Source organism: Phoca vitulina, unplaced genomic scaffold (assembly GCF_004348235.1).
Source record: "Phoca vitulina isolate PV1807 unplaced genomic scaffold, GSC_HSeal_1.0 scaffold72, whole genome shotgun sequence".
NCBI lineage: Eukaryota > Metazoa > Chordata > Mammalia > Carnivora > Phocidae > Phoca > Phoca vitulina.
In genome coordinates, this window is record NW_022589775.1 from 6741757 (window position 1) to 6763371 (window position 21615).

The 21615-nt window shown below is 43.8% G+C and overlaps 1 protein-coding gene and 1 non-coding gene across 2 annotated transcripts in view; both read right to left on the reverse strand.

Moving 5' to 3' along the window:
• The window catches only part of LOC116624984, a 30161-nt gene that overhangs the window by 1131 nt on the left and 7415 nt on the right, over positions 1–21615 (reverse strand). The window contains exon 2 of the mRNA XM_032393273.1: positions 4679–4835. Within this exon, the coding sequence (XP_032249164.1) occupies positions 4679–4835 (157 nt within the window). The remainder of the gene's footprint in view (positions 1–4678; positions 4836–21615) is intronic.
• On the reverse strand, positions 7691–7791 carry LOC116625064. The gene has a single exon (XR_004297993.1). It is a non-coding gene; the product is annotated as a U6 spliceosomal RNA (small nuclear RNA).

A 21615-nucleotide genomic window follows, 5' to 3' on the forward strand; every position in this document is an offset into this window, starting at 1 on the left:
AACATACTTGTTTTTACACTCTAGAATGAGACCTAAAAAATCCCACACCCCTGGCAAAAAAAAAACCCAAACCATGAGCTCATTATGATAGTCAACAAAAAGAGAAAGTTGCTTCCCCTAAAATAATGCTTTTGTCATCACGATGGTATCTATTGCTCCAAGTCCTTACTTGGAATACGGATCATTAAAGGGAGATATGTGGACATTTATCTTGCCTTTCCTACAGAAATTGTATTTCAGGGTGACCAAATAGGCCTGAGTGAGGAGAAAAGCCTCTGCTTTACAGAGGACGCCAGCTAGTAAATGTAGAAAAGTCATAATATAAAGTCACCATTGTGCAAACTTTAACTTTCTTATGTGTGACTAAGGAATTATGGTTCTGGAACATACTGTCCTTTATTTAAGGTTTGTAATTGACTTTAAAATGCTTCAGGAAATTATATAAAAGAAAGCACCAAGCAAAAAAAGGCAAAATGGTAATTGTTGAATTAGGTGATGAGCTCATTAAATCATTCTCTGTACTTTTCTGAATAGTTGGCATTTTTTCGTATATGGAAATTAGAGAGAGCCACTAGGGCTCTTGGGAAGAAGAAATTTAGGGGTTTGGGGTATCATTTCATGTGCAAATGTCACATCCGAATAGAAATTCTTGCTGACATATTTATCTTTGCGTTAAGCCTCAGAAAGATTGTTTCCTCAATCCAGTAAGACTACAGAAGTCACGGTTGTTTGAGAGAAATTCTGGGTCAGAAAATGGTGAAACTGGCCAGGCCCTTGGTGCTCTATAGTGGACTGGGGACTACAGGCCAGGGACCAGAAGCCTTAGGTTCCAACCCTGGGGCTTCTCACCTGGGCCTGCCTGTTCTTACTCCAAAGCGGGGATTTGCATCTATTCAACCCCACAAATCTAACTTAAAACCATGTGCAGTGCTCCAGAACGTGGTTAGGAGCTGCTAGGAAGAAGGACGTCCCTAAGGGGCTTCCCATCCAGTAGAAGAGATAGACAGGAAAGACAGTAGAGAGACAGGTAAAGTTCACACACTTACAGGTGCTGATGAGGGCTATTGAGGCAAACAAAGCACCAAACAGACACAAAGGGAAGGAATGATTTAGTCTGGGGTCTTGGAAGAGCAGCAGGTTTTCTTTTTTTAAGCGGTAGAGAAGACCCCCCCCCCCCCCCCCCCCCCCGCCCCGCGCCCCGCCCCTGCCCCTGCCCCACAGGCCACATCCTGAGCAACAGAACAAAGTGGTGTTTGGGTGAGGCCAGATTAATGGGAGTGGCAGATGAGAACCCTGAGACCAGATTGTGGCAAACTTCTAAGCAGTTTCTTTATGCTGGTGCCCAAACCAGCAAATGTTCGAGAGTCACGAAGGAAAGGAGGAAAACCCGAAAGGCTGGTGTTTTCAAAAGGTGATCCTGAACAAGTAATGAGGACCAGCTGGAGACCGGAGAGGACAGAGGCAAGGGTTGTTAACCTTTTCTGTGCCGTGGACTCCTGCTCAGGATAATGTTCCTAAGTGCTGCTATGGTCTGGTTGGTTGTGTCCCCCACAAATTCATATGTTGAATTCCTAACGCCCAATGTGATGGTAATTAGGAAGCAAGGCCTCTGGGTGTTGCTTAGGTCAGGAAAGTGGAGCCCCCACAAATGGGATTAGTGCTCTTATAAAAGAGACCAGGCAGAGCTCCCTGCCCCTTCCACCATGTGAGGATGCAGCCCACAGAAGATGGCCTTCATCAGCACCTGACCTTGCCGGCCCCCTGATCTCAGACTTGCAGCCTCCAGAACTGTAATAAATAAATATCTGTTGTTTATAAACTACCCAGCCTCTAGTATTTTGTTGCAACAGCCCAAACGCATTAATACAAGTGCAGAAAATAAAATACACAGGTTTACAAAGGAAATATTGTTGAAATCCTAACACCAAAATGTATTTAAAATTTGGTATGTAATATAGGTGCTTTCCTTATTAATATATTGGATAACAAGATCTAGTGGTGAGTCTAATAACTGTGAGGATTTCAAAGGAATGATGAGTGTAAATAATATTCTGTGTCAGTTGTAATGTGATATAGAAACATCTGGAATTTCCATGGGTGACATAGCCATTGGTACTGCTATGCTTTGTTGTCTCATTCATAATCGAAAAGAATAATGAATTTTACTAAAAGGGTGGTGAAAATATCAACCTAATTGCTTTCCCAGCCAAGTTTAAGATCCCCTTGAATTCTATCCAAGGACCCCTTGGGGAGACCAGGTGAAGACTCCTCAGCTTGAGGCTGTCCTGTTTACCCTGAAACTAGAATCCGCACTGACGGGTATATTTCTGGGATCTTGCCGAAGTCAGGCGAGACTCCATTTTCTTTACAAAATCTGAGTTCATTAACTGATTCTTTTGGGTGAGACAGTTTGGAGTAGGATATTAATGAAGGCTCTACGTACCTCCCCACAGGTGATTCATTAATTAACCAGAGGAAAGAGTACCTTGATAGTGGAGAGCTATCCCAGACATCTTCATGTTGACCACCACAGCAAGTGTCCAACATTCAAACACTAATAATAGGACAAACTGAAATCACATTACTCTAGACCAAAATGTGGAACCAGAATAATCTCAAGGAAGCAATCAGATAAGCCCCAATTGAGGGGCCCTCTACAAAACTAGGCATTTTCCTCTTCAGAAATGTACACGGCATGACCAAGTGAGGTGGAGGAGCGCTTCCAGATTATGGGAGATTAAAGAGATTTGACACTTAAATGTCTTGCTTAATCCACGACTGGAGCCAAGCTTGAAAACAAAGGTTTATAAAGGATATTATTTGGACAATTGGCAACAAGTGAACATGAAAAATATATTAAACAATAATATTATATTAATTTTTTGAATTTGACGATTTTTCTAAGACTATACAAGAGAATGTCTTTGTTCTTGGGAGATATACTCTTGGGGTGCCTGGGTGGCTCAGTTGGTTGGGCAGCTGCCTACGGCTCAGGTCATGATCCCAGGGTCCTGGGATTGAGCCCTGCATTGGGCTCCTTGCTCAGCAGGAGCCTGCTTCTCCCTCTCCCTGTGCCTGCAGCTCCCCCTGCTTGTTCTCTCTCTCTCTCTAATAAATAAATAAAATATATTTTTAAAAAGAGACATACTCTGAATTATTTAGGTGTAAAGGGCACACATTAGTCTCAATGATTCAGCAAAAATGTCTCTATATTAAACACATAGGTACAGACATATACATATATATACATGTACATCTAGACACAAACATGTACATATATGGAGAGAGTGTTCATGAGCAAATGTGACAAAAATGTTAACAATTGGTGAATCTAGATGAAAGATATAAAGAAGATATATATGGGGGGGTGTGATTCAGGATAGTACCCAGAAGTTGTATTTCTAGGTCAAAGGTAAATACTATGTACTTTTGTTAGATATTGCTCAATTCCCTGCATCAGGGGATGTACCACTTTGTATTCCCACCAGTCATGTGTGAGTGCCCACTTCCTCACAGCCTCGCCACAGAGTAGTTTGTCAAGCTTTTGAGTTTTTGTCCTGATGACAGGTGCATTGTGGCTTCAATCCGTGTCTTGTGAAGCACATAGACAGTCTTGTGTCTTCTACCAGATAAGTGGCTCCTAAGACCTTATTTCAGAGAAACGGCTTCCACTCAGGCTCCAGGTAGTTATTCAACCCCAACCCCTCTCTCCTCCCTGTCTAGACAGATACGGTTAGTCAGATTGTAGGAATGGGGTTCTCACGGTCATCATCATCATTATCAAATTTGCCTTGACGAGAAAGGGCACTCAATACATTTGTGTCAGTGGTGCATTTGCATGGACCTGGACAACTTGCCCAGCCATTTTGCTTCCATCTCAATCCACACAACAGTCTCCTCCAGAGGGCACATAGACAATACCTTCCCACTGAATGAGGAAAAGGAGGTTCAAGCAGATGAAGTGGCTTATCCAGCCAGTAAGTGGAGAATCCAGGACTGGAGATCACATGTTCAGATTCCTAATAAGTGCCTATAAAGTTACAGAACAGTTCCCAAGACTACCCTCCCTTCTGACACCCATGGCAAGTCCAGGGATCCCCACAACCACCTTAAGTTCAAGAATTCACAAGAAGGACTCTCAGAACTTGCTGAAACCTATTGTACTCACTGTTATGATTTATTACAGTGAATGCATACAGATTAAAATCAGCCAAGGGAAGAGACACATAGGGTGGGGCTCAGGAGAGTTCCATACATACACAAAGCCTCCAGCTGTCCTCTCCCAGCAAAGTCATGGACAGAAACAATGCACGACAATATGCATGGAGTATTGCCAACCAGGAAAATTTACTCAAGCCATGGTGTGCTGTTTTTACCGGGGCTTGATCTCCAGGATGTGGTCGGCTGCCCACATGGCTGACCTCAGTCTCCAGTCTATCCCAGAGCTGAGCTGATCCTGCAGGACCAAAGCCCTCACCACAAATCGCATTGTTAGGCTACCTGGCATGGCACGAAGCATCCAAGTAAACAAAATCACTCTTATCAGGCAGGACATTCTCAGGGTTTAGAGATCACCTCCTGGGGGTTGAGGGCAAAGACCAGAACTCTCTTTGGGCAAGGTTAAATCTTTATCATGCAATGCCCTTTCTTTGTGCTCCCTTACGACAAGTCGGGTTACCTGCTGACTGTCGGAGAAATGCTCGGCCTCTGCACCCGCACAGCTGTGATGGAGAAATCCCACCTGGCTGAACAGCAGGACTGGAGAATGGAAACTGAGCAGAACAGAAGGGAGGAGTGGCACAGGACAGCCCAGAAGTGAATTTAATGACGGCCCTCTGCAAGAAAAAGTACAGTCGATTCTGGTGGTTGGGAATTTGCGTCCCATACCTTTCTCTGCTCATCAAGGGGGGAAGAGAAGCGCTAGTTTGAGCCCACTTGTCTCTGGGGTCAGGCCCAGCTGGCCTCAGTATCATTTTCTGATTGAGCGCATCCAGGACCTCTAGGTGGCACACATTTTCAGTTTAGGCAGAAAAAAAGAAAGAAGAAAAAAAAAAAGGAATCCAAAAGATTAACAAACCTCATTCTTCTATCAAATTACATTTCCCAGTAAGGTACTGTTAACAATGAAAACTGGCTTGCAATTTGTGCAAAAGGTGTTAAGTTCACCTCTTTATTCGCTTTTTAAATCTTAGCCGTGGGAATGTTGTTGACACTTGGAAAAATATTCTATCCCCAAATAGGACAAAGTTCAATAGAGATGAGGCCAAGCCTTACAACAGAGGTGAGGATGGGGAGGAGGGGCCGGCAGGGAGCTGGGAGTGCAGAGAAAAGTCTTGTTCACCTTACCCCAGAGCTTTCTCTAAGGGCACTGGCGTGTCCTGAAGGAGCACAGGAGACCTTCTCTCCAGTTTCCCAAGCCCATCCCAGCTGTTTTCAGGATTTCCATTCTCTTCCAGCCTTCCTTGGATAGGAAGCCACAGCCATAGGCAACTGATTTATTTCTTCATAACACAGACAAAAGCTTGGAAAGACCCAAACCCAACACCTGGGTTACCAAAGCCTTGGTGGGTGCTTATTTGGGGCACAAGACTAAAATGATGAGAAGCCTTGTCATTAATGATTTTGCTCCCCCCTGCCCCCTTCCTCTTCCCTGTCTCATTCCTGCAAAGGAACCAGAAGGTTCCTCCCAGGGATACTTTACTTATTGATTAACAAATATTTACTGAGCATCTATTAATGCCAAGCATTGGTAGGAATGATGATGGGCAGACACAAATGACAAAAATAAACAAACCAGAAAAATACCAGCAGGTGGCCATTGTTTACAGGGGGGTAAAACAGTGTTGGGGTGGTTTTCCTGTGGTCAGAAATGGTCTCTTTAAGAAGGTGACATTAAGGGGCGCCTGCCTGGCTCAGTCGGAAGAGCATGTAACCCTTGATCTTGGGGTTGTGAGTTCAGGCCCCACATTGGGTGTAGAGATTACTTAAACAAATTAAAAAAAAAAAAAAAAAAGTGACATTGAAATAAACACTTGAAAGACAAGAATGAGTCAGCAATGTTAAGAACTTCTGTGGGAAAAGAAAAGGGAAACAACCTTGACTTGATGAAGAAGCCCTGACTTGCCCCAGAAAATATGGAATCAACTAAGGTGAAGTGAACTGGCAGAGCGAAGTGGTAATGAGCAGGAACTCCGGCATCAGAGGGACAAAGCTTTGAGTCCTGGGTGTGTGACCTCAGGCAAAAATTTAATGAGCTGTAGCCTCCGTTTCCTCATCTCTAAAAGGGGTATAATGAACCCTCCCACTGAGGGAGGCCAGGAGGGCTCAGTGCAATGGCCTGGCACCCAGGACCCCACAGGGTGATGCACGCCCACACATCAAGGGTCCTTGGGGTGGCCCAGGAGGACAGCTCAGTGGGATAAGCAGGGTTCCCTTTGGTGGCCCAAGCGTAGGGTTAGTAAAGGAGTAAGGAATGCCCTTACTGTCTGGTGGGCTCTTTTCCAGCAAACTCCTAGCAAAGCACAAAGGGCACCATCTCAAGCTGCTGGTTATAGAACTGGTTACATAACTGCTTAAGGGACACGTAACTCTGTGGAAGGCTGCAATTGAACAGAATCATTTGTAATTGTTTTAAAATAAACCATTTCCCCATACCAACATGGAAACAGCCAGCATAACAGGCAATGCAGGTGGCTTGCGACTATCTATCACGTTCTGATCTCTAGGGGTTGTCAAGATAAACAGAAAGAAAAAGACGAGAGTGAGCCTTTTTTTTTTTTTTTTTTAGTAAATAGGTAGATATATTTTATTTGTCAAGAGTAAATGTCAATTTTATTTAGGGTTTTGGGACACAATAGATCAGAATTCCAGTGCTGGTTGGGTAGCCTTGGGCAAGCTGCTTACCCCTTGCTACTCAGAGTGTGGTCCCCATGCCAGCAGTATAGGGATGCCTGGGAGCTGGATGGGAATGTACAACTTCAGGCTCCACCCCAGATTTGCTGAATCAGAGCCTGTATTTACCAGATCTCCAGGTGATTTTATGCACGTGAGAGCTGGGGAAGCATTCATTTTATTGCATATCTGAAACTATTATAACACTGGATTTTAACCAACTGGAATTATGATTATTATTATTGTTATATTTTTTAAGTAAGCTCTATGCCCAACGTGGGGCTTGAACTCACAACCCCAGGATCAAGAGTTGTAGGCTCTCCCTAATGACCCAACTCCTTACCTAGGTGGAATTAAATGAAAACTTAAAAAACCAAAAAAAAAAAACCAGACTGGGGAAGCATTGATTTAACATCTCTGAAGGTCACTCTCCTAAGAGAGGGGCTTAAGTGGCTTTTAAACAAATTAAATATAAATATAACCAGCTTTTTTTTTTTATTTGCTAAGTCATTCTCACCAATTTATTCTTCCAAAGAAGCTTTCAAATCCTTTGTCAGCACGCCACCAAAAAAAACCAAAACCCACTGGAATTCTCAGTAGAACTGCATTAAAAATATAAAATAATTTGAGAATTGATATCTTTATAATATTTGTTCTTCCTATCCAAGAACATGGGCTGTCTCTACATTTATTCAGTCTTTTCATTTTTTATTCAAGTTTAATTAATATGCAGTGCTACATTAATTTCAGGTGTACAATATAATGATTCAACAATTCTATAATTAGTGCTCATCTAAATCAAAATATGTAACACCACAAATCTGCGTGTCATCCTTGTGTAGGGGTCATACTAATCTTCTCTGTATAGTTCCAACTTTAGTATATGTGCTGCCAAAGCAAGCAATAAATATAACCAGCTTTTTAATAATTAAAAATTAAGCAGGGGGCTCCTGGCTGTTTCAGTTTTGGAGCATGTGACTCTTGATCTCAGGGCTGTAAGTTTGAGCCCCATGTTGGGTGTAGAGATTACTTAATAAAATCTTTTTTTTTAAAGATTTATTTGAGAGAGAGAAAGAGCGCATGAGTGAGGGGGAGGGGCAGAGGGAGAGGGAGAAGCAGGCTCTTCGCTGAGCAGGGACCCCGACGCGGGGCTTGATCCAAGGACCCCAAGATCATGACCTGAGCTGAAGGCAGATGCTTATCAGACTGAGCCACCCAGGTGCCCCAAACTTAATAAAATCTTTAAAAAAAATTAAGCAGAACAGAAAGTGAAATGAAAAACAAAGTCCTCCTCCATCCCCCAACTCCTTCTCATCCCACAATACCCTATAACTCTTGCCCCACTAGCCACTCTCTGAACTTCCTCCAGCTTGGCCTAGTATTGGGTCTTTCTCCTTTGCAGGCAGGCAACCCCCACACTCTAGGCATTATTTGTCTTGAGTTTGGGGGGTAGCAGTGGAAAATCACCCTTCTTTCCTACAAGCCAACATGCTCTTCAAAGAAATGCTCACTCTGATCCAGGCTGACAGATTCCTCCCTTTCTCCTACTGAGCCCACAGGAGGGCATGGTTTCAGGTCAAAAACTGGTCTAGCCACCTCCTAGCAAGTTATGAGGGGAGATCCCTACACCTCTCTTAAGAATGTTAGGGTCTTGGGGCGCCAGGGTGGCTCAGTTGGTTAAGCAGCTGCCTTCGGCTCAAGTCATGATCTCGGGGTCCTGGAATGGAGCCCTGCGTCAGGTTCCCTGAGAAGCAAGGAGTCTGCTTCTCCCTCTGCCCCTTCCCCCTACTCGTGCTCTTGCTCTCTCAAAGAAATAAATAAAATCTTAAAAAAAAAAAAAAAAGAATGTTAGGGTCTTGTCACATGTCACTGCTATTCTTGGTTTGGGGCTTCAGCTGATATTCCCGGACAGGGGTCTGTTACAGTCTTCCAAATCTGGCAGTCCGTGGATTGATCCCAGAGACCTGATCTGTCTCAATGATCATTTCATGGTCAGCTCCTTCAGTATGAATGTGACATGACTGAAATAGGACTTCCCTTCATGTGGGCCATCCCAGCTGCTCTAAAGGGAATCAACCAGCATCTTGGGATTCCATGACTACTCAGATTCCATCTTTCTCTAGTTTTAAGAGTCTGGGCATCTTGGTCCAACCTAAAATTTGAGGTTCTCACCCATCATCTCAATTAATGAACAATAAATATTATATACTCTGCTAATTTCTATGTAAAATGATTCTAGTAGCAATCCCAATGTGTGTGTGTTGGGGGGGTGCTACCCATGCTGTTCAACAGGTATCTGGACACCAGGTGGGTGTCCTACAGTTTGACTCAATTCGGACACTATGTACCCAGAGAGAGCAACAGATGCCACAGATGAAGGCCTCAGTCCTCTAAGACTGTCTCCCCACCCCCCAACCTCAGAAGCCTGTCACATGCCCAGTTTATTACCTGGGCTTCTGACTGACCAGCTATAGACTGGAGGTTCCAATGACCCCCTCCTTGGGCTTAATTTGTTAGAGTAGCTCACAGAACTTCAGAGGAACATGTTACTTACTGGATTTCTGGTTCATTATAAGAGGATATAACTCAGGAACAGCCAGGTGGAAGAGAGGCACAGGGCAAAGCTTGGGGAAAGGGTGTGGAGCTTCCACGCCCTCTCCAGAGGCGCCACTCTCCCCAAATCTCCACGTGTTCACCAACCCACAAGCTCTCTAAACCAGTCCTTTTGGGTTTTTATGGATACATCATCGGATAGGCTTGACTGGTTAAACCACTGGCCACTGGTGATTGATCCAATCTCCAGGTCTTGCCCCTAATGTAGGTCAGGGATTTCCAGTTCTAACCCCCTAATCACATGGCTGGTTCTCAGGCAACCAGTTCCCATCCTCAGGTGCTTCCAAAAGTCACCTCATTAATGCTCTTACCACTGAGGGAATTCCAAGGGCTTAAGGAGCTCTGGGCCAGACATGGAAGAAGACCAAAAATATATTTAATCATAGTATCACACTTGACACATACATCCTTTCCTTAGCAAAATGCAGAATTGAGGAATATAAGCAGCTTGAATTTTCTTTTGATACCAAACTAATTTATTCATCAAATATTTATTAAGGGCTTACTCTGTGGCAATGCTATCTTGGCACTAGAGAGAGAGATTTAATGATGAACAAGACAGGCAAAGTCAGTCAAAGAAAGACACCCCTATGAGAGGCTTTCAGTTATTTTTAATTCTGGAGGAAAAAACTCTCTGAGAACTGAAAAGTTTACCTCTGTCTAGTTGAAAGTAAATGGAGGCATATTAAACATTTTAAGACTTTCAGCAAAAATCGACTGGAATCAGACAGCATCCAATCTAACAGATAGGAGCCCTGAGGAGCTGTACAGAATGAAAGACTTCTAGTCAGAAGGGAGCAGGAAGAAGGAAGTTAGACTAGACAAAAAAGCGGGTTGGTTACTGCAAGGTTACTTTCCTTTAGGGGATGGCAGGGGGTCTATCAGGCGGAATACCTAACTAGTGCTGATTCCTGACTGACTGGTTTAAGACTCCCTTTCTGAGAGAGCCAAAACTGTAATTCAGGTAAGTCTTGGTTTGGTGATGTGGGGTTTAACATAAGCACCCCAATTTTGGACTGGTTGCCTTGTTTTTAAGTCCCAACCAAAGGCGAATTTTATCTCTTACAAGAATTTGCTTAGTAGTATTTTTAAAAGTTAAGCATTTTTAAAAACTATAATAATTTTGGGAAAATTAACACAGTACATGAACATAGCAAAATCAAATGGCCCTAAAGGGGACACGGATAAAAGTCAGCCCGTCCCTCCTCTCCCAACCCCAGCTCCAGCTCCCTCCCCCAGGGTTGGTAGGTGAAGTTTGGGCTTAATGTCCAGGTGGGGCCTCCTAGCCAGCTCTCCTTCTTCCACAGACCGATCTGAGATCTTTGGACCAGAGGGTCTTGGCTTGCTGGACAAAGGGGGCAAGGGTGAGGACAAGTCCCCAATCCCCGTGAGGCCTTGAGTTCTCACATCCAACCAGCTGTTTGGAGTAGAGAGAAGTCACTCATTCTCAAATGCTTGATTGCCAGACACTGATCCAGACATTTGGAATATACCAGCCAGTAGAACAGACAAAAGTCTCTGCACTAATGAGAGCTTACTTTCTAACATGGGAGGACAGAGTGAAAAATAAACATAAAAAGTAAATTACGGGAATTAGCCATCTCTCCTTGTTGGAGGTGGAGAGCGGGGGAGGGCTGGGAGGATGAGGGCCTGGTGTGAGAACCAGGGCAAAAACATCCCCCTTCTCACTACTCTAACTGAAAACTAAAGAGCTTTAAGTACCCTCCTTCCTTAATCGTCTACAGTGCAAGGGATCTGTGGCCACCGCCGACGCCTCTAATATAAACCAGTGATCCCGAACAATGTTCTACTGTGCGTTCCTTCAACAACAAAAATGAAACAGACCTCACAACACAGGGGTCCAGTGAGTCACCCATTTTTTGTCTCCAAGCAGTGCTCTGCACTGTCACTTCTGGACAAGGAGCTATCTCTGGTTTCCAGGAAGACTTCTTGTAGCCAGTGGGTTGGAGCAGAGGGAGAGGGACAAGCAGACTCCCCGATGAGCGCAGAGCCAGAGGTGGGGGCTCAACGTGGGGAGTCGACTCCAGGACCCTGAGATCATGACCTGAGCCAAAGTCCGACAGTTAACCAACTGAGCCACCTGGGCAACCCCCTACCTGAGCCATTTAATTATTTTTATTTATTTTTATTTTTTTATTCATTCGAGACACAGAGATACAGAGAGAGAGAGAGAGCATGAGCAGGGGGAGAAGCAGAGGGAGGGGGAGAAGCAGACTCCCCGCTGAGCAGGGAGCCCGATGCGGGGCTCAATCCCAGGACCCTGGGATCATGACCTGAGCCAAAGGCAGACGCTTAACCATCTGAGCCACCCAGGCGCCCCTACCTGAGCCATTTTTAAGTACACAGTTGAGTGGTACCAAGTGAATTCATACTTGTGTAACCATAACCACCATCCATCTCCAGATTTTTTTTCATCCTGCAAAACTGAAACTTTGTACCCATTTAACAACAGCTCCCATTCCCCTGACCCCCGGCCCCTGGCCCCTACCATTCTACTTTCTGTGTCTACGGCTTGACTACTCTAGGTCCCTCATATAGGTGGAATCATACAGTATTTGTCCTTTTGTGTCTGGCCTATATCACTTCATGGTTCATTCACGTTGTAGCAAGTGTACGGATTTCCTTTCTTCCTTTTTAAGACTGAATAATATTCCACTGTAATCTATACTGTGCTGTGTTTACCCAATCATCTGTCCGTGGAGACTTGGGTTGATTCCACCTCTTGGCTATTGCACATAAGGCTATTTTATAAACTTGGGTGTACAGATAGCTGTTAAGGTCCTGCTTTCAATTCCTTTGTGTATCTGCCCGGAAGTCGAGTTGCCCTCCTTGCTTTTCTTAATTACAGACTAAATGACTCTGTTGCAAGAGAAAGTCAGGATGCACAGGTAGTCTGCTGGATGTTCACCACCAGTTTGATAACCCAGCTGAAGCCCTCTCATTTAAGGAGAGAGGGATTTTTGCCTTCTCACAGATTCACAGAAAGTCCCACTCACTGACATACTTTCAAACGTACCTTGTTTCTGGTGTAACTGTTTACGCTCTGCGTGTGTGTGTCCAGAAACTGCACCCAGCCCAGATCCATAATCTTATTAGGTGCTTTGCATACCCACATCACAGCTGTATCAAACAATTTCAACACTGAGAAGCTAATACCCCTTCACTGGAGATACATTCTTTCACACAATCTCTTGCCTTAGGTTTATATGTAAAAGATCAAGTTCCATTCAAGTGACAGAACAAAGAAAGGATGGTGACCTAAAAAAATAAGCACTTAAAGTGTCTGAAATGGAGTAAATAAAAAGCAGACCAGCAGCTCAAAGGGGTATAGGAAACACCTAGCAATTCACAGACTTACGGAGACAATGAACACAGGAAGGTGTGTGCTCATTTGCGTGAATAATCAAAGAAATGGAAATTAAAAATGAGATTTTATTTTTAAGCTCTCAGACTGGTAGATAAAGAGACTGGTCCTACAAAGGTCTGGTGAGGCTGCAGGGAAACAAACGCTGAGGGTGGGAATGAAAATAAACGCAACCTTTTTTTTTTTTAAAGATTTATTTATGGGGACGCCTGGGTGGCTCAGTTGGTGAAGCAACTGTCTTCAGCTCAGGTCATAATCTCAGGGTCCTGGGGTTGAGCCCCGAGTTAGGCTCCCTGCTCAGCGGGGAGTCTGCTTTGCCCTCTCCTTTTGCCCCTCCCCCTGCTCATGCGTTTCTCTCTCTCATAAATAAAATAAATAAAAAATCTTTTAAAAATTACTTTTAAAATGATTTATTTATTTATTTGAGAGAGAGCGTGGGAACAGGTGGAGGGACAGAGGGAAAGGGAAAGAGAGAATCCCAAGCGGACTCCCCTGACTGTGGAGTCAGACGAGGGGCTCAATCTCACGACCCTGAGATCGTGACCTGAGCTGAAATCAAGAGTTGGCTGCTGAACTGACTGAGCCACCCAGGCACCCCAATGCAACCTTTTTCAAGTACAATTTGGCAAAAACCTATGACTCAGCATGTACACTTGTAGGAATTCATATTTCAGAGACATTTTGCAAGTTCATGAGAATATGAATGCAAGTCCATAAGAAAACACGCAGCATCTGTTCTAACAGCAAATCATGGGAAATATCCATAAGTCCACCCATAGGTGTAATGCGTTGAAATATGTCCCCCAAAAGATAAGGTAAGTCCAAACCCTTAGTACCTGTGAACATGACCTTATTTGGAAATAGGGTCTTTGCAGATGTAATTAGTTAAGATGGTATCATACTGGATTAGAGTGGGCCCTAAATCCAGTGACTGGTATCCTTATAAGAAGAGAGGACACACAGACATACACACAGGGAAGAAAGCCACGTGACCACACAGGCAGAGATTGGAGGGATGTAGCCACAAGCCAAGAAATGCCTGAAGCCACCAGAAGATGGAAGAGGCAAGAAGTGTTCTCCCCCAGAGCCTCTGGAGGAATCACAACTCTGTTGACGCCTTGATTTTAGACCTCTGTCCTCCAGAACTGTAGGAGCATAAATTTCTGTTATTTTGACCCACCCAGTTTGTGGTGATTTGTTATGGCAGACATAGGAGATTGATACAAAAGGGATCAGTTCAATAAATGCTGGTATATACACATGACTGGGGATGGGAGTGAGACCCTCGAGCTATTCCTTATTATGTTCTGGTTTTTGAACTACGTGAATATAGTTCCTTTTAAAAAATAAAATAAAATTCAAACAATAAATAAAATACAATTCTATTTCTTTCTCTATAACCTAGTTATTTGAGTTTTACTTACTGCGCTTTTTTATTTTTTAAAAATATTTATTTGAGAGAGAGAGAGCAAGAGAGTGTGTGTGCGTGTGTGTGCTTGAGCAGGGGGAGGGGCAGAGGGAGAGGGAGAGAGAACCCCAAGCAGACTCCCTGCTGAGCATGGAACCCGATGTGGGGCTCGAACTTATAACCCTGAGATATGACTGAGCCGAAATCAAGAGTCGGACACTTAACTAACTGAGCCACTCAGGCACCCCTATTTTTTTTTGCCCTTTAAAGCAGTCTGCTTTAAATAATAGTGGACAATTATATTGATTCTTTTTTATAAAATTTTGAGCTGGAAAGAGCTAAGAGATTGCCTAGTGTAGTAGGCAGAATAATGGCTCCCAGGGGCGCCTGGGTGGGTCAGATGGTTAAGCGTCTGCCTTTGGCTCAGGTCATGATCCTGGGGTCCTGGGACTGAGCCCTGTGTTGGGCTCCCTGCTCAGTGGGGAGCCTGCTTCTCCCTCTCCCTCTGCCATTCCCTCCACTTGTGCTCTCTGGCTCTCTCTGTCAAATAAATAAATAAAATCCTAAAAAAAAAAAAAAAAGAATAATGGCTCCCAAAGATGTCCACATCTTACTTAATCCCTAGGACCTATGAATACATTAGGTTATGTGTCAAAGGGGAATTAATGTTGCAGATGGAAAATTTAGGTTGCTTATCAGCTGACCCTAAAATAAAAAGATGACTCTGGATGAGCCGGATTGATATAATCATAAAAGTAGGCTCAGTGCCATCCCTTTAAAAATCAGACAGGGAGGCAGGAAAGCAGTGTCAGAGTGACGCGATGTGAGAAAGATTCAACTGGTCATTGCTGCCTTTGGCTCTGAAGATGCAGGAAGTGGCCAGAAGCCAAGGAAGAGAGGCAGCCTCTAGATACCAGAAAAGACAAGGAAATGGATTCACTCTAAGAGACTTCAAAAAAGAACATGGATCTGCTGACACTTTGATTTTAGCCCAGTGGGATTCCCATCAGACTTCTGACCTCCAGAAATGTAAGACAGTATAAGTGTGTTGTTTTAAACCAGTAAGTCTGTGGTAATTTGTGATAGCAGCCTTAGGAAACAGACATCTTGTCAACTCCTCCTTTTCCAGAGGAAGAAACTGAGATCCAGGAACACCAGAGAGAAGAATCAACACTCAACCCCAGATCTCCTGGTTAATAAGGGTGTTTTCACTATAAAATGTGTTACACAAATAATAACTCAGAAGATAAACATCCTTTCAAGTCAAACATGTTTTGTTATAATCGACTTCTCTGGAACATTTAAAATATGAATTGTTCTTTGAAAAGTTCAGCTTATTAACATTTCTGGAACATTTCTCATCTTAAAAATAAACAATAAGGATATTCCATACTCACTCTCAAACCAATTTATTAAGAACCATTTTTTCACTCAGCTGAACTGGCTTGACTTATCTTCCTTGGTAAAACTGGACTAGATTTCTCACTTCAAGCCAATTTAGGGTTTTCAGTCCCATGCACATGAAGAGCTTCGCAAGAAGAAAAACCTATCATGCCATTGCACGTACAGTTAATGCATGTGTAACAGGATTGCTATAAATTTAAATCCCTGTTCACTGTCAAGAGTAGTAAAAAGATCGCTTCTAGAATTAATGCGATTCTGAGCCCTGTTCTCTAAGGCACTAAAAGGTTAACAGAAAGCACATGTTTTAAGAGAACTGTAAGGGGGAAAAAAGAGTCCTGATCAAGTGGCATATGAAGGAAGATTACTGTTATTCTGGGGAATGGGGGCACCTGGCTGGCTCAGTCAGTGGAGCGTGCAACTCTTCATCTCAGGGTTGTGGGTTCAAGTCCCACGCTGGGTATAGAGATTAAACAAAAATAAAAATAAAATCTTAAAAAAAAAGATTACTGTTATTTTTGGACAGTGTGGTAAAACCAAACATACCCTACAGACCTTAGGTACTCAGTGTGTGTTTTGTTTGAATCAAGACTCATGGGAATCTTTAGTTAATCATGCTTAATATGTAAATTAGAGTAATCAAGCAAGGACAATGATAAGATGTTATTTTAGACTTTAAAACAAATTCCATGGTATTGTTGAAGGGTGCTGGCCTAGAATTCAGAAAATCTGGGTTCAAGTCTGGGTTTTACCCTTTCAAGGCTATGACCACCTCCCTGAGTCTTAATCCCCAATTTATAAAATGGGAATTATGGGGCACCTGGGTGGCTCAGTTGGTTAAGCGACTGCCTTTGGCTCAGGTCATGACCCCAGGGTCCTGGGATCAAGCCCCACATCAGGCTCCCTGCTCGGCAGGGGACCTGCTTCTCCCTCTCCCTCGGTCGCTCCCACTGCTTGTGCTCTCCTGCTCACTCTCTGTCAAAAAAACAACAAAAAAAACCCTCACTAAAATGAATAAATAAATAAATAAATAAATAAATAAATAAATGGAAATTATGATACCATCCTGGCCTTCTAACAGGTGCTTGTGAGTACAGCATGGAACAAGGAGCACGAGAACAATTCAGACTCTACTCTGGGTGCCGAGGAAAAGCCCTGTGCATGAGGGGCAAGCTAGGAGTAGACGGGAGGCCTCATCCCACAAGGGCCACTGGTGCAGATACCCTCACTTGTGGAACTCCTGCCCTTACTGGCAAAAGAAAAGTACAGATCTATGACCAAACAAGCAGTTTCTTGTGGAAGTTCATGAGCAAGTCAGGTCCTTGCACTGGAAATCCTCCTGCTGCTGCACTGGCCTGACCTTGCCAGTAATTAACTGGGCCTCTTAATCTACTGCCTGGAACTTTCTGTGGTTTCCTCCTTAGGATGACCTTCCCCTCATATGTTGTGTTAGGATGCTTTAACAAGTGAGGAAAACTCATCTAGAAATGGCTTAACGGATGAAGAAGAGGTATATTGAAGAAGAGTTCTGGAGATCGGTGGTTCCAGCTAGTTAATCAATAGGCTAGAAGATGCCATCTTTCAGCCTGATCACCCTCGGCTTGTTTTACTCAGTTCAGCTCCCGTCACATCTGAAAGATGGTTGCCCAGGACATCCAGAAGCAGCTGACCAATTCTTCATTTTGCAGATCTTTTTTAAAGAAAGGGAACATTTCCCAGAAGCCTCCAAATGCATGCCCCTCATGTCTCACTGACCAGGACTGGGTAGGTGTCAGGCTTACCCCCAAACTCATCACTGACCTACAGAATGGGGTGACCCTGGCTGGTTTAGACAATCAAGATTTCCGATTTCCTCCAGTCACAGGGGAGGGCAGACTCTGAAACAAAATCTGGGCTATTGGGCTGGTGATCAACAGTGCCTGCTGGAACTGGAAAATAATCTTTTTTTTTTTAAGGGGGGTAGGGAGGACTAGAGGGAGAGGGAGAGAGACTCAGGGCTTGATCTCATGACCTTGACATGATGACCTCAGTTGAAATCAAGAATCGGACGCTTAACCGACTGAGCCACCCAGGCACCACTGGAAAATAATCTTTATGGTTCAGTTCAACTCTGTCTACAGTAATTGCTTAGACATTGAAAAGGAAGGTCCATTATTACCTTTCTTGTCTTAGATAACCAAAGGACATCATGAACTTAACTATATCCAAAATGAAACCACGTTGGAGGTGGAACATTTTCCTTCAAACCTGCTCCACTTACAGTCTTCCCAACCATCTTAATTATTAACAACTCCATGCATTGGGCCAAAACTCTGGAATCATGCTGGCCCTCTCTCCTCTTGCACCCAACATCCCAACCATCAGCAAATCCTATTGACACTGCCTTCAAAAATATATCCAACTTGGGGCCCAGGAAACAGGGATTTTGGGGGAAGGCTTGCATAAAACCCAGCTATGCTCCAGCATCAGACTAAGGAGCATCTGGAGGCATCATCCTTGGCATGGAATTGGGTGTCCTCATGACGGGCAGTAGCAGGGATGAAACTTCTCCAGGGAGCTCTGTGGACTATGGATGGGGGCAAGGAGCCAGAGCATGTGAAAGCTGTAGCTGATACTCTGATTTGCGGACACGTGAGCTGCTACTTTGGATATGCCTGGAAATAACTAAGGACACCTGGGGATGAGGAGAAGGGCTGGTGGGGACTTGTGCCAGGAGGAAAATGCCAACTGCCTTTATCTGTGGCTACAGGCTAATCAGGCTCTTTGGGACGACAGGTGGATAACGACAAACATGTATGATGGAGATGGCACTGTGAAAATATAGAAACTACTGTGTTTTTGTTTCTCTCTGAAATCACATTCCCTGGTAGCCTCCCACTCGAAAGTTTGAGTCATGGGCCTTTTTGTCCCAGAAAAGGGGAGGCTGTTCACCCCCAGAACAAGGATGTAATTGCTTTGAGTGCCAAAGTAGATTTTCCTGAGGCTGTAGCATGGGGTGACCAGCCATCCCGGTTTGTCTAGCACAGTCCCATCTACACTTGTGGTCTTAGCATTATTTTAAGTATCAATCCATTTTACTATCAAAGGTGTCCCAGTTTGGACAGGAAACTATAGAATCACCCCACTTTAGAAGATAACAGTTTGAAAACCTTTTCTTGAGAGAAAAGGATTTTCTAAGTTCCTTAGCATCCATTAACAAATCAAAAGTCAACCCTTATAAAAAGAGTATAGAATTTTACTATCAGCAGTAGCAAGAAATCAGCATTGGAGGTAGAGATCAGTGGTTCTTAAAGTGTGGTTAGCGGACCAGCAGCAGCAGCACCTCCTGGGCACTTGATAGAAATGCACATTCTCAGGCCCCATCTCAGACCTGCTGAATCAGGAACTCTGTAGGGTGGGGCTGAGTTATCTGTGCTTTAACAAGCTCTCCAGGGGGTTCTGATTCAGAGAAAGTGTGAGATCCTCTGAGGTGAAACAAGTGGAACACTTTTTCTTCAATATTGTGGGAAGAGAGGGAAAAGGACAGCTATAGAGGAGACAAGTGGTGTGAGCCACATGGGTCCTTACTTCCTCTTTCCCTGTGAGTTCTTTTTTTTTTTAAGATTTTATTTATTTATTTATTTGAGAGAGAGAGCACGGGAGCAGGAGCAGAGGGAGAGGGAGACGAAGAAGCAGACTCCCCCTGAGCAGGGAGCCACATGTGGGGCTCCATCCCAGGACCCTGGGATCATGACCTGAGCCAAAGGCAGACGCTTAACCAAGTGAGCCACTCAGGCACCCCTCCCTGTGAGTTCTGAGGGCGGAGGTAGAAACACCTAGATAGAAATGGAAGATCTTGAGAACTTTAAGAGTGCTAGTGGCCTGCATACAATACTGAGTAGAAGATCAAAGGTCTTGGAGAAGGTCCATGGGGAGAGATTTCAACATGGCGCCAGGCCAGCACAGCTGGGTGTGGAGGCTGATGTCCGGAGAGGGAAGTCTGAAGAGCTTCACATCACCTATGCCTAGCACCTACAGCACCCAGAAGTTTCTGTGGGCCCAGTATTGGATTACAAAAAAACCGAGTCAACTGGTAGACTAGCAGAAGACTGGGAGCAGTGCAAAGAAGTGAGCACTTGGTGACAAAGCAAATGGTCTGAACCACAGACAACAGTGGTGGGACCAGTCACACTATGGCTGTCACCAGTCCAGAACCAGACTGGACCAGCTGCTCTGCAGCTGAAACCAACAAGGATCCTGGTGACATCACATGGATAGGAGGTGCTCTCCTCCAATGCTGCCAGAGATGTCCAGAGTCTATCCTGGAGTGCAATCACAGGAATGGGAGGAAACTCAGCATCTACCAGTGAGACAGGAAACTGTCCAGTCTAACGAAGGCAGTCTGGAGCACTGTGGTGTTTGGGATAATTACAGCCTCCTCTGGAAAGTGACTAGTATTTATGAGAAAATAATTGAGCAATTTTCTCATAGACTCTGATGAGATTAAGAGCCTCTGTGGGCAGTTAGATTTACCTATATTGTCTTGTTATGAATCACCTGAACTGCTAACCATCAGGCTGGCACTGAATAGACCATCGTTCACCTGACAGGCCTTTTTGAACCTAATATTAACAATATTATTTAGTCACCTTTACTTCTATCAAAAGTTTCTACTAAAAAGAAATCTCTGAACTGGCTTTATTTCAGGCCTTGTTCCCCTGGAGCTTTTTTTTTTTTTTTTTTTTTTTAAGCAGGCTCCATGCCCAACATGGGTCTTGAACTCACAACCCTGAGATCAAGTCACATACTCTACCGACTGAGCCAGGCAGGTGCACAACCCTGCAGCAATTTTAAATAAAATCTTATGTGTGCTCATAATGAGTTCATAAGAAAGTTGTTTCAGTATCTAAAAGACTCTGAGTTAAGCTAAAGCAGTGGTTTTCAAAGTGCGGTCTCTGGGCCAGCAGCATTACCTGAGAACTCACTAAAATGTAAATTCTCCAACTACACCCAGGTCCTAATGAATCAGAGACACAGGGGGAGAAAGCTGACTTCTGGCTATGGTCAAGTGAAAAGGTCAGCAAATCCTCTTCCCAGAATGCAACTATAATATAAAGCTAGACAAAATTGACAAGAATTGACCATTTCAGTGCTCTGGAAACCAACAAAAGGCAGATGACAATTTGAGAGGTGTTTATGCTTGAAAACTGCTGAACTGTGAGTAAGAATCGTAGATGTCTGAGGTATTCTGGCCTAGGACTTCTTCCATCTCCTCCAGCCCAGTGGGTGGAGGGGTTCTGCTAGGGCAGGACAGGTCATGAGGGCTGGCAGCCATGCCACTGTGGGCTCACAGGATTTGGTGTAGTGGGTGATGCCCATGGCCAATGGCACTGTCAGTGGAAGTAATGACAGCCTTGCCTTTCAGAAAATACTATAGGAAGTCCTTCAGACTGAAAGGAAGTGACATCAGATGGCAATTGGATGTACAAGGGAGAATGAAAAGCACTGGAAAAGGTAAATATGTGGGTTAATATAAAAGACTCTATAAACATATTTGCTTCATTTCTCCTCTTAATTTCTTTACAAGACATAAAATTGTGTACAGCAATACTCAAAACACTCTATTGTTGGGTTTACAGCATATATAAATGTAATATGTATAACAATAATAATACAAAGGAGAGGGGAGAAAATTGAGCTATATTGCAGTAAAGTTTCTATTATTTTACCAGAATTAAATTAGTTTTAGTCTCAACTAGATTTTGGTAAGTTAAGATGCTGTACTCTAGGGAGCAACCATTAAGAAAATACATTTTAAGATAGTAAGAAAAGTTAACAGAGGAACTTAAATGATATACCAAAAAATACTTATTTAACACAAAAGAAAGCAATAAAAGAGGTACAGAGAAACAAAGAAGAGAGGAGACATATAGGAGAC